The sequence below is a fragment of the Numida meleagris genome, chromosome 13 (assembly GCF_002078875.1).
Source record: "Numida meleagris isolate 19003 breed g44 Domestic line chromosome 13, NumMel1.0, whole genome shotgun sequence".
NCBI lineage: Eukaryota > Metazoa > Chordata > Aves > Galliformes > Numididae > Numida > Numida meleagris.
Window position 1 is genome coordinate 779,339 of NC_034421.1, and position 13,715 is coordinate 793,053.

The 13,715-nt window shown below is 39.3% G+C and overlaps 1 protein-coding gene across 7 annotated transcripts in view; it reads left to right on the forward strand.

Moving 5' to 3' along the window:
• The window catches only part of MKL2 (MKL1/myocardin like 2), a 78,036-nt gene that overhangs the window by 27,218 nt on the left and 37,103 nt on the right, over window positions 1-13,715 (forward strand). Inside the window, exon 1 of one of the 7 annotated variants that reach the window (XM_021411190.1) lies at window positions 5,893-6,242. The exons of 5 other annotated variants lie outside the window; for them this stretch is intronic. In XM_021411190.1, coding sequence (XP_021266865.1) covers window positions 6,122-6,242 — 121 coding nt within the window. In that variant the 5' untranslated portion in view covers window positions 5,893-6,121. Of the gene's footprint in view, window positions 1-5,892; window positions 6,243-13,715 lie in introns of those variants that run through there. One more of the 7 variants, XM_021411189.1, reaches the window with a different exon arrangement.

Sequence of the window (13,715 nt, forward strand, 5' to 3'; positions counted from 1 at the left end):
TTGTTTAGCTGGACTGCAGTGGAGGAAGAATGACAAAAGTAGTAGGCATCATGGCACAGCTGAAGTACTTGTCAGAACAGTATGCTGCTCACACACGGTACCGCACTTTCACAAGCCTGTGGCAGAGAGAAGGAAGGACAGGCTGTCTGCTGCTGACAGTGGGAGGGTGGATGGGAATGATGCTGTGTGCTGCCTTGCAGCCTGCTATTTCAGAGCCAAAGGGTTGGAAGGGATTGCACATGCAGATACCATAAAAAAAAACAGTGCCGCAAGAGCAAAGCTTTCTGCATGCTGAATTTGTAGTTTCCCAGCACTGGTAAGCATGCCACTTTAAGTGTTAGAGGTAGATGTGGAGGGTCTCACCATCACAAGCCATGCAGTCCTAGTTGTTTGAAGGTACCCGTAGAGTGAGAAGTTCCTAGCTTCTGCATTTTACAGTGTCAGCAGTTCTGGCCCGTTTCAGCCTGGTTCTGTGACTATAAGGGGGTGGAGGGACCCATGCCCTGGGAAAGGGAGAAGGGAGGTAGGGAAAAGGTAGGGAGATGGTCCTAAAAACAGCAGCAACAAGCTAAGAGAGAAAACTAATTTACTAAGTATGATATCAGAATGCGAGATAACACAATATAATACAATATAATTGGAATTGAGGCTAATAAATCAAATAAAATGAGAGAGAGCGTGTACAAAACCAAAGGCCTTACTCTAATGCTGAAGGCGAGATGGCTAGGGAGCACACACCGCAGAGACTAGCAGAAAAAGAGCAGTCTCGTGACTCCCAATCAGTTTTATCATTCCCTCTGAATGGAAAATGGAAATGGAACAGTGAAGTCTTCTGGGATATGTGGTTCTTCTTCTCTTCTGAGAACCACGTACCCGGAAATATCGACAGTCCACAGAACTGCAGCATTAACCCTTTAACTACCAGCATACTGCATGATATTATGATGTGGAATACCGATAACAGAACTCATGAAACCATGTGATTGAGTGGATTCCATATGGGTCATTGACTTTACCACTTTGTAGAGTGGCTTCAGCAATTTGTTTTGGTTGTAAATCACATTGGACGATGCACGTGCACATGCTTTATCCTCTGCATTGCACATAGAAAGTTTTGGCTCACGTTGCTAATTGACATCTGCTTCTCAGAGCACGGGATTGCATTCCAGTTCTGCATGGAGTTGTATGGTTTGTACTGGAGGAGAGTAGAAGAGGCTGTGATGTGCCTACCATGGCTGTCTACCAAATCTCACATTGTAGAGGTCAGCAGCTAATATTCTACAGCAGAACTGAGCTAATTGTGAAAACAGTTAAGACTCAGAGAGAAAAAAAAAGTTCTGGGACAATTAACATCTTTAAGTAAAAGACAAGAGTGATAAAACCATAGAAATTAGTCCAAAGAAATCAGTGCTGCATAAGAACAATGACATTCAGGAGCCAAAGCCTTAAGGTACTGAAGGTCAGATGAGAATGACAGCTTCCTATGGGACCAGTAGGGCTTGGGGGAACTGTAAGTTCAAAAAAAAAAAAAATTCCAAATGGTGTATGTTGAGTACTCCTAAAAGGGGATGCAGGCATTACTCAGAACAACTGAATGAAGTCTACATCACACTTAACCTAATTATATGGTTTAGATAAACTTAATGCACGAGGGGATTTTTTTTGGCATCTAGAAGAGTTGCACATATGCTGGTTTTTCTGTTATCTCTTATCTTCCACTCCTTCATTATGTAGCACTGGTAATACACTTTGTTGACATAGCTTAATGGCTTCTGAACAAATTCATAATCCTCTGTGCATTTAATAGATTTCGAGCTGCAAATTTGATACTGTGGAATCAGGTGAAATTTCAGATACTTTCCATGTGTTCACCTACATCAGTTTTTCCCACTTTTTTGAGATCTCTTTTTTTTTTCTCTCCTAATGGTTCAGAGTAGTTTACTGTCCATAGCGTTATAGAATTTAATTTCTTGAGACAGCTGGGAGAGACAAAAGTAGAGGGAAGAGGGTAGTGGGAAGACTTGAGAACAACAAATGGAAAACAGTTTGGATTAAAGTAGTAAATTGGAGCACAAAATAAAGTATATTCGACAGACCTAGATAGAGGAGTATACAAGTTTCATAAGTACACACTAGAAGTGTATGTATTTAGTATAGTGTATAGGTGGTGTGTGTAGTGTGTACTATGTAGAAGTATAGAGAAGTAGAGTGTAAGTTAGAAATGAAGAACAGTTGGCTAGAGAGGTTGTGGAATCCTGCAGAGGTGGTGAAAACCCAACTGGGCACAGTGCTGAGCAGCCTGCTCCAGCTGACAATGCTGAAGCAGGGACATTGATCTAGAGGATCTCAAGATGTCAGCTATTCTGTGATTTGGCTCTTCTTTAAGTTTTAATAGTCCATGGAACATCCAGTGTGAATATTCTACTAAATAATCCTTTGTGAGAACACACAGAACGTTGTAATTAAAGCATAGCTGTTTGTGTTTATTTTTGTGTGTTTTTTTTTAAGAAATGGCATCAATAGAGAAAACAAATGTCTTTGTGACCCCAATAAAATTTGAATGTTATCTTATCTGTTTGCAGAGAGCAAAATGAGTAGGTGCTGATTTCCCAGTAAGTCTGTCTTTGTCATTGGTAGTGCCAGTTCCCACAATCCTAGCATTCCCGGGGCATCAGTCAGTGTCTACAAGGAACGATTTTCAAATGTTAAAGCATGTGAAAAGACATACAGGCCAAAACTCAGAGCTCTCTAGGGACTGTGACCTCTTAGATGGAATATATTTTCACAGGCTACATGAAAGAATTCCAGCAGGGTCATTCCATTTGGTAAACTTGTAAACAAACGTTCTGTCATTTCAGTTTGATTTATAGATTTTCTTTTTAATTATCTGCTTATTGTGAAGAGATTAGGATGGGAGATGTGACCTTTGACTCACTCAATTTAAAGCATCTGGTATATATGAAGAAATTCTGTTACAGGAATTGGCATTTGACTGATTACAGAAGATACGGAAAGTATGTTTTCTTTTAAAGAGATCTCTTGATCAAACTGCGTGATTCTGACTTCTTTTTTCCTGGAATTTCTTGGGGATAACTACATGCATATCTAGAAATGAATGTTAATTTTAACTTCCAACGTGTAATTATTATGAATTGCTAGAATTAAATCCTAGCTGCCTATGTTATCATTGAAATGTTAGCTTGTGATACAGCCACTACAAGAAGTAGTGTCGTACAAAGAAAACTGGTGATGTACAGTACTTGCTGTGTGAGCCTTTTGCAAATCATAGGTAGCGTTGCCTGGTGAATGCCTGAATGTTGTCATTTAAAGTCATATATATATATATATGTATGTATATGCAGTTCAATGCATATTTTTTGCTTATATACTTTTACTTGTTTATTTCTTTAGATGTATATATGGGTAAGGTAGAATGGCAGGGTGTCTTTCATTTACGCTGTGAGCACTGCCAGCATATGTCCTCTCCTGTATGGCTTTCACCAGGAGAAGAGAAGTAGAACATGCAGACTTACAAGTTTGAAATGACCTTGAAACAGCTTGGTTTTCTCTGGCAGGAGCAACTGAGATATGTGGTGACCCTAATTTGGATTTTGGTTTTTGTTACTACAGTAGGGTAGGATATTAGCAGTATTCCAAAAAAATCTCAATTTTTTCATTTGCCTTTTGAAAAAAAAAAATAGAAGGAAAGATTTGATGTTTTAATACCAAAAGAATGTTAAGATAAAACACTGAAGTCTGTTAGAATCTTGTGGTTGTATTTAAGATGGGCCTAGATTGATCTCTGTTTGACAAATGTCTGATGTGTTCAAAGAAGAGGACGTATGCACTGGTATAAAAAAAAGTCTTGCTTTGCTTCTACCAAACAAAGCAGGATAAAAATGTGTTGTAAGTTGCAATTTTGTAAAAACAAGCAAACAAAAAAACCCTCAATTACAGCTCAAGTTAACACATTTTTTCAGAGAAGTATAACAGGTATTGTTTACATGAATATTCTAGTCTGTATACTCAAAGCACTGTTTTCCTGTTTAAAGAAGTTACTGCACAGATGAAGAACTGAATTCACCTAACACAATGTGAGGAACCAAGAAATTCATAAAAGTACATAAATGCAAGATGAAGTAAATGTTTGAGTAATTAAGGTTTTTTTCAACTTTAAAATCTTGTGGTAGTGAAACAGCTTAAATATTTATTTTTCTCTATAGTTTAAACTCATCTGTAGAAGTTCTTTCACACAGAGGAATGAACTCAGTAGATACAATGTGAAGGCCTGGAATGTACTTACAGAGCAGTTGTTGCTTAGTTATTTCTTGTTCCGTGAGGTTGTAAAGTTGCTCGCAGTTGGTGACTTGACTCACCAGGTCACTGACGCTTCAGCCGATAGCAGAGCTGCTCTGACTGGCAGACAGGCAGGCACTGTGGAGAGAGTGCAGCGTCACTGCATTGATCCTTGCTGTACGCTGGGATTTTGGAGAATCTCTAGTGGCATTTCCTCTTTCTAAATAACGCTTTTACTGTAGGCTGAAGATTGGCAGAGCGCTTGAAAGTCTGTGTTACAAGAGAATGGGAAGGAAAAACTGATTTCTGCAGACAAGTTTTTATGAAAAACCTGTGTAAGACATGGTTATTAAATGAGAGAGATGTTGCTCAGTTTCCATTTATGGAGCTGGCAGAGGTAGTTCCATTGTGGTGTTCCGTGCCGTGTAGATTGAGCGCGTCTTCCTGCGCCCGGCAGCAGTGAGGCCGAGCTGTCAGGAGGGGCTGGCTGGGCTCTCAGCATGCGGAGCTGGGGCCTGGGATGGCGGGTTGAGGCGGCCAGCTGTTGTGCGGTGCGGAGTGACGGCAGCATGCAGGGAAACCCAGAGAGGCAAAGTGATGTTCCCCTTGTCTGTAGTTCTAGTTCTACTTCAGGCATCTGTTCTTGCATGTAGACCTGTTCATATCTGATGCCATAAGAGCAAAACAGTTTTTCTGAGGGGAGGAGTCCTTTATAATTTCAGGCTGAAGGATTTACCAAGGAGGATGTGGAAAGTTTGTATAATGACAGGGGATTTAGGCCAAAGGGAAGGGAATATGCACCTGCTGGACTTAACTGCAATGTATAGTGGCTACTTAAAATTGCATATAGCTTACTTCTTCAAAGTACAAAAAATACAAGATAGTCTTCTGTTGCCTTATGGCGTGTGGCAGAAAATTTGAGGGGGATCCCTTTCTCTGAAACCTTCCGGACTGACACTGAAGCTGATGACTCACGTAAGATAAATGCAAAGTGCTGGAGAGAATGGCAGATCAGGAGCTGTGGGAGGAAATGCTCCTAAAACTGCTGGGAATAACAAGAATTGTAACTAATGCAAAAAGTAAAATAATAAAATGTTCATTTCTTAGATATTTACAACAAGGCGTAGAAGCTCTCCTGTACTGCAAGGAGACGCGTGGAAACCATGAAACGCTCTTCCCACTTATTTCTGCTAGCTAAAGCCTCTGAAACAAGGGTGGGGGTGGGCGAACGTTCCTTGACATTTTTTTCAAATCCCAATAGGCAGCTTTGTTGCCCAATGAAACTTAGTAAGTAACAAACGTGCCAGTCAGGCAAAGTATTGCTGCTGCTTGCAGCAGTGGGCAGAGCAGTGGGGGAAGGAAGAAGGGGGAAAGGGGAGCGTCCTCAGCGGTAGTTTGTCTTAGGTATCAGCAAATGCTGCTCCTTCAGCAACTGATGGATTTATTTTTAACCGCTTGACTCATTCTTTGTCAGATGATTGACCATCAAGCTGCATACTGAAACACGACTGTGCAGAAGAAGCAAGCACAGCTAAAGGAAAAGGGGGAGTGGTTTTCTGGGAAAAGAGGCGGGATTTGGGAGTTGTGCTTCACAGGCTCTGTGCCTGTCATCTCAGTGAGTTACAGGCTCCAAAGCAGACTGAGCGTCTCACAGGTCAACCTAGACAGTGAAGGATGATGGCTGCTTTCGGCTGCAAGAAGATGCGATTGCTCATTTCTTAGGAAAAAGAAACTGGAAGAAGAGTTCGGGACAGCAGTGTACTGCTCAGTGACAAATTAATATTTTTTCCTGTGCTGGATGTTGCTAGTCTAAAGGATTCTCACCATGATCGACAGCTGCAAGAAGCAGCAACAGGGCTTTTCTGAGATTTTACCTGCAGGAGATGTTAAGCCACTGAAGGAGAAGGAATGCCTTGAGGTGAACAGCCAGAAAAGTCTCAAGGAAGGTCAGTCTCTTGTTGATTGGGGACAGAAAATTCAGAAGAACCGTGCATTTTCATTTCACAAGTATTTCTGGGGTCGTACTGTATGTCAAGGAGTATTTTTGCACAAACAAATTAGGTATTGTTTTCCCTCTAAAAGCTAAATTTAGAATTTACCTGTTAAATAATGATCATAATAGTGTGACAGAAATTGTACTATGAAGAAAAATGAGCGATCGCTCTCTTCAGAGTAATATGTAGTTCTGAATTCATGAAGAACTCTGAAATTTTCTGTAAATATTGCACAAAACCCTCCAAAATGTCACTATTGAAATGAATATAATGAAACAAATATCATGAAATTTGACACTATTGATAACAAAAACTCACAGACCGTTAGTTCTATATATGTATTGCTGTCTTATTGCCAACACTGGTATCCTCAGCTACTGTCTTTTTCTAGAATGCCCTTCTTTTCCCCATACTTAAATTAGATTTGAGCCTGCTTTCCAGATGTCTGCTTTTGAAATTAATTCATATCTCCTTAAATGATTGTTATTAGACTGTACATTAAATTAACACAATCCATAAGCATCAGTTTGTAAAATAGAAATAGTTTGAGGATATTTGGAGCTTTATTTTAAGCTAACAAATGCTGCTATACCAGATTAATTTCAAGTAGTAGTTGCTGGGCTGTGGCAATAGTACTGCTGAGGCATGGAAGTCGTCTCATTCCTTCTAGCTGGAGATATTCTTGTAGCTGGCCTGTATTAAGGGGGAGTGGGAATAGACCGCTTGAGGTCAGCTGGCAGCCCTGCTCAGCACAGTTAGCTGGTGCATGATAACTTCCCAGGCTCTTTGCAGTTCAAGACTCAAACTCTGACATCATAGTCAGTCAGAAACAAGCTCTATTTTGTAGTAGACAAAACTCCTTCCCTTTTAGAGCACTCAACCATGGCTTTTGCTCCAGGTATCATCGGGTTCTCTGGTGACACAGAGATTTCTTCCTGGTTCATATGACAAGATTTATTTCTTCCTTTCCCCTTCCCACATGAGATGCCTTTCTCAGAATTTAAGTGCTGGGTTTGTTTTTGTGTTTAATTTGGATCTTAATAGCATTTGAAATCACAAAAAGGTATAAAACTCGTCATTGAATTCAGTAACTGGCAGTTTATTTCTTCGAGGGAGAAGAGCCACCACGTTACTGAGCTCTAAGTTAGAGCTACAAAAAAATACTTTTTTATATAATATATTGATACCAATGAGTTTGTTGTTTGTTTTTTTTATGTATATAATAATGAATACTGTGTTGATGCATGTAAATATCCATAGCTGGGAGCTTAATAGTGCTGCTTCCTTTCCTCCTGATGGAAAAACAGTGGTTGAAGAGAGAGGGCTAACAGTGGCTTCCTTCTCATGGTGTTTGCCTTGCAAACTCAAACAGATCCACTCAAACCTGAGGGAATACAGGATTCCTTCTTCCACCATTTCTTCTTTCGAAAGCTTAGCAAAACCAAGCAGTTTCTTTGTTGCATATGTTGAACAAATTGAAAACATAGTACGTCTGCTATGCGGTGAAGATCTGCTATCCTCACCTTTTCAGCTTATAATACATATATGTAGTTTGGGTATTTTCTAGATTTTCCCTTTCTTGTTCAGATACTTCTGAATACCATCTGTGAATGGTTAAAGCTGAAAAAACTAAAATTCATTTAGCAATCCAAGATGAAGTACATAGAGATCTATGTAATTCAAAAGGTGACGTAGCCTTTGCTTCCTAATCTGTTTTGTGTAAGTTTGATAAATCTAAAAGTGATAGAGTTTGCTTATTTCAGCAATAAATTTTGTTGGATGAAGTCCTTTTTTAACTTGCTATTTCTTTACAAGGAAGAAGAGCTTGGTGGAAACACAAATCCTAACGCGGACCTCAGCAAATGAATATTAAAGGCATAGGAAGGTTAGGTTACAAAGATGATTTTCTTTGCAGAGGATAATGACTGCTCAGAAAAATGTGTATTGTGGTATCCTATCATTACTTATTATCAGTTCTGTGAAAAGATTCCTTAATTTTATTCATTTTATCAAGATTGCCTTTTGTTTGAGCAAGGAACAAAAATAGTTTGTCCCTGAGGCTTGCCGTACAAAGGTAGCTATGCAGCTCTTCCAGAAATTCCTGAAGCATTGTCATCTAATATCAAGTGAACAGACAAAATATTTAGAAAACTAAGTGAAAAGCTTTGGATGAAATAAGGACATCTTTGTGCATACAGATAGTAAGAAAGAGTTAATGCGATCAACTGTGCATGTTTTAGGAATATGTTTTGGCTAGATTTCTAAATGAGTGGTGAATTTGGGCAGTTTTGCTTTGCACCCTAGATTGTTCCAGTGCAGAAATTGCTGAGCTCGTTCAAGAATGTACAACTATGCAGGGAAGTTGTTGAAGAGATTATTAAATTAGTGGAACGAATCAGTATGGTGCTATCTTTCACTTATTCATCTGAGCTTCAGAGTTACCAGCTGCATGCCAGTTACTTGTAAGGAAACAAAATTGACCAGGAAAGAATATTTTCCCTCCCTCTTCCCCCTTAAAGCATAATTAATTTCCTGGGTTCATATTGCTTTTTTATTTTCTGGTCTTGTGAGGAGCTGCAGACTGGCAAGTACTAGAAATGGGATACAGGGCAGAATGAGAGAAGCACAGGCACTGCTCAGGTGCTTGCTGGAAATATCTTCATGCTGTCTGGTTAATAGATTACCAGACTTAGGCAGGAGTGGTTACTTCTCTTCATCTGTGCAATTAAATCAATATTGCATGAGAATTGTTTTATTTAGCAGATTTCTTGCTATTGCTGGCACGTTGAGTATTGGTCTACCCTTGACCTCTACTGCTCTCCCGTGGTGGCATATATACTTAAGGATTCCGCTGGTGTTTATTTAAAAAGAAGTTTTAAGTTTTTATATATAGCGTATATATATAGTATATTTTAAGTATTTATATATAGTGCTCCTCATCAGTGGCAGTTTATCAGGTATGTTTCTTAAAACACAGATAAGAAAATGCTGAAAAAATAGTATATCCTTTGTCATGATTAATAAAAGGAAGCACTTCAAATGCATTATACTGATCCTGTGAGGCTATATTAATGTCCTTAGCCTTATCTACCACAAATAGTCTCTTTAATGACAGTGGGATAATTGTATGCCTTACAAGTAAACCAACACACTACAAATTTTTCTTCTTCAGTATAGCACTTAAACAGAGAATAAGTATACGGTAGTGCTATTGTAGTAGACAGGCTCAAATACTTTGATAAACCAAGGTCACAGTGTAGTAATTATACATTATACATAATCTATATACAATTAGAGGATTCAGTGGCTATCCAGGAGTTCTGAGAAAACTTGCTAGGCAGCTGCAGTCATGCCAAGATTTCCCAAAGCTTTCACAGAGCGTAAGGCCTAAGGCCACTGCTGCCAAAAAGGAGGTGTTGTCTTATTCAGCCTTGTGCTGCTTGCTGCCATCCTATTTCTTGTGTTGGCATTCGTGATTACGCAGTCCTGAAGTGAGCTGGATCAGTGAGTAGGTATCACTGAAGGCTGTTTCAGTAGTCTTAGATTTCCCAGGTCAGAGCACTGACTTGGCAGGCTACATCTTTGCTGGTATTGCTGCAAATGGAGCAGCTGTGGTTGGAGAGAGGAAGAGACCATTACCTCTTTGTTGGCATTCTACAGTCTTAGATCAGATTAAGTTATGAAACCACACTCTGAAGCCACTGTCTTGTCTTGTTGCTGTGCTGGAGGTTTCTTTTTCCTTTAACAAAGCATCCAGCAGTGCATGTATGCACTTCCAGTCTTTTTAAGGCAGTGACTTCGTTGTCACTGACTCATCCACTGAGCAAGCCCCCACAGACGTTTGATGCTACTGTCTACATAGCAGAATTGACAGAATACCATTACTTCCATCCCAGGTCGCATCAGCCATCTAAGTCTAAATCCACCTTCCTCGTTTTAAGTTAATGTGCAATCTTGTGACCTGGATGATCGGCCTGGGTATGCATTTTGTTTGCTGCCTCTACTGTGCATAGGAAGACTGTGGAAAATGGAGGTATTAACTTCCCAAGAGGGCTTGGCTGGAAATCATCTGTCATCAGTCAATGTAATATGCTCCAGACTTATCACAAAGCGAGTCTGTAGCTGATGTAGAGTTTGAACCCATTAGTCTCTTTGACAGTGTGTTTCTGGGCTGCCAGTAATAATGGAGCAAATCTGTTTTAAGAAAACATTAATAGACTGTACTAAGCAGTGGGTTATTGCAGATTTAGAATATGTAATTACTGTTAATATACTTACTGTGTGCAATTTTACAAAATGCTTTTGTTTTTTTAGATTTTATACCCAAGATGGTAGTCTTATGTTGTTTTTTTCCTTCAATTTTAACGATTTTGAAGGAATTGTATAAATACAGGTTTTGCTTTTAATGTACATGTACATATATATTCATCCCAACAGATATTTCAGTAATTTTAGAGGCTTCTGCATGTTCTGACTTGTTTCTAAGCAACGTGTTCCATAGCAATAGAAAAAGATACAGATTGTTCTATTTCCTACTCATTTAAGCTTCTCAACTGATGTTATTGTTGTCTCTCATTTTCTTTGTTGGAAACAATTACACTTCACTATCCTTCTGATCTAGCTTTTTGTTTCCTACTTTCAGTATGATAATGTTGCTTCTGGAAACAGCTATGTGTACAATATTACTGCTTACACACAAAAGCTTAAATCGCCGTGGTGTAAGATTTCTGAAAAGCTTGTTTGAAACAGCCCTCAGTAGTCTCTGCTGCCGTCATTTGTAAACTAAAATGAAGGTACGACTGAGTAACTGCTTAAAATGAGTATGCATAAGAGACAGTTTTACTTTTCTTAAGTTGTGTTGGATATATTCTTAGCAGAAAATGCACATACAAAATAATAGAAAAAAATACATAAAAATATGCAAGAACAGGTAAGGGATTTTTTTTGTAAAAATAGATTTTTATTTTTTAAGTGGCACTTTGGCATACACGAAAGTTCCAGGTCTAGGTGATGTCGGATTTCTTTATCGATTAATTATTTCTATTTTAAAATTATTTAATGTTGTATCATCTACAGGCTAGTGGGAGGTCAGTACAATGTCCGTTGATGCATTTTATCTTTAGCCTGCTGAACAAATTAGAATCACTTCCAACAAATTGTAGGTAGCTAATATTCTCACAGTTTTTTCCTCACCATGCTTTCTTAGGCATACCATATAAATGAACACTACGTTATCAAATGTCTGAGTTTGGACACACTGAAATGAGTAAAACTGAGTGCAAACTAGTTACTGTATTTGCTGTTACCATAGATTGCCTGTGAAGTCCACCTGCCGTCTGTTAAAATACTCTCCTACTTTACTGCCACCCTGCTGTTCATACACTTGTATTAATCCTGGTGCTATAACGAGTCATAAATTACTTCTGATGGAGGATTGTATTCTACAGTACAGTAGATAGAATCATCTTCTGCAGCAGTGCTTCACTGCAACCAGAACATCTGTTGTTAACATCTACTGCTCTGTGCTTCAAGGCCAGCGTGCTAGAGACTGCCTGTGTAAAAGCTGTCCTAAGCTGGCAGAAAGAAATGGAGGTTTTCTGTGTAACAGATTTTAATTTAAAGGAAGCGACCCTGTTTCCAGCACTGTCTGTTTCCATGGCAGCCAGCCTAGCAGCCCACACCGGAGTTCCTACTGCTCTTGGAAATTTCCAAGGGAGTATGCTGGAATGCTGGGGATGACATTTTCCCCCTTTTTTTTTTTTTTTTTTTTTTTTTTTTGCAGTTTTAAGGACTAAATAGCTCATTTCCACTGGAGGAAGTAGTGAGGTGATTACATAAAGAACTTTTTTTTAAAAATCAGTACATTATTCTTCTTGCTGTCAGTTGAATTAACTGTACACTGACTAATGAACACCTCAGAGATGAAGTCTGTAGCATTTCTATGCTTGTTAAATGTCAACTATTTGAATACTTTTGTAGCACCTTCTGTAAAAAGACAAAATTTCAATCTGAATTGAAAATAACAGGATATAAAATGGTGTTAGATGAGGAACTAGTGCTAGAATTACTGCACGCAGTATGTGTTCTGGTTTTTTTTCAAGACAAGAAGCAGTGGTGAAAGCTTGCCAGTCGGCGTAGATAGCATTGTTCCTGCCAGGCAACTATCAATTTATTTTTGGCCTCCTTGCATTCCAGTTCTTGGGATGATATACTACTACTCTGAGACACCTTTTCCATAGGATACAAATCACAAATTTGTGACAGAGTGATGGCTGAAAATCTCTTGCTCATCTTTGCTAGTAGCTGTACTCTAAGTCACATAATAACGCACTTTATTTTTACTTATTCAGTCCTTCACACTTAGTAAAACCTAACCGGACTGCTTCAAGTTTCTTGTCTTTCAAAGAGTCTTACACAGAATGTGATGTGTACTTGATTAAGTGGCTGTTTATTTGGGATGTTTTTGCATTCAAGCCAGCATAGCAAGGTATTGAGGAACTGCTTATTTTGGGTATTCTTGATCTTTCTGCCACTTTAGGGCATAGCGTATGTGTACTTAAACAGTAGTACTCAAGTGTTTGAAAACAGAAGCATTTCATTAACTTTATACAATTTACCTCTATATAAAAAAAAATGTTTCAAGTTAATAAGGTGCATCATTGTGTGCATTGGGTTAACAGATAACCTCTCCTTTTTGTACCATCCTCTCCGTTCCCTCGGATATAGAAGTGGTGGTTACCTGTTACACTAACATGGGAAGAAATGGTAAGCATTGGGAGCACTGGAGCCTGGAACTTAATGGTTTTTCAGATGGTGAAAAATCTGTAGCTCCCATAAAGTCAGAACATTTCTACAGACTTTGAGTCAGGTAGCAGTCTCCTTACTGTGAGGAAGAATTGTGTTATCCTTTTTTCATTTAATAATAAATAAGCTATTAAGTTGACTTGTGCAGAGTGTTTGACACTGTCCCACATGACATCCTGGTTGCCAAATTGGAGAAGAATGGATTTGATAAATGGACCACTTGCTGGATAAGGAATTGGCTGGATAGCTGCACCCAGAGAGCTGCTCTCAGTGGCTCAATGTCCAGGTGGAGACCGGTGATGAGCGGCATTCCTCAGGGATCGGTGCTGGGACCAGTGTTATTTAACTTCTTTGTAGGCAACATGGACAGTGGGATTGAGTGCACTCTCAGCAAGTTTGCAGATGACACCAAGCTGAGTGGTGCAGCTGACACTCTAGAGGGAAGGGATGCCATCCAAAAGGACCTGGACAGGCTGGAGAGGTGGGCCTATGCCAAGCTCATGGAGTTCAACAAGGCCAAGTGCAAGGTCCTGCACCTGGGTCAGGGCAATCCCAAGCACAGATACAGGTTGGGTAGAGAATGGCTTGAGAGCAGCCCTGAGAAGGATGTGGGAATGTCAG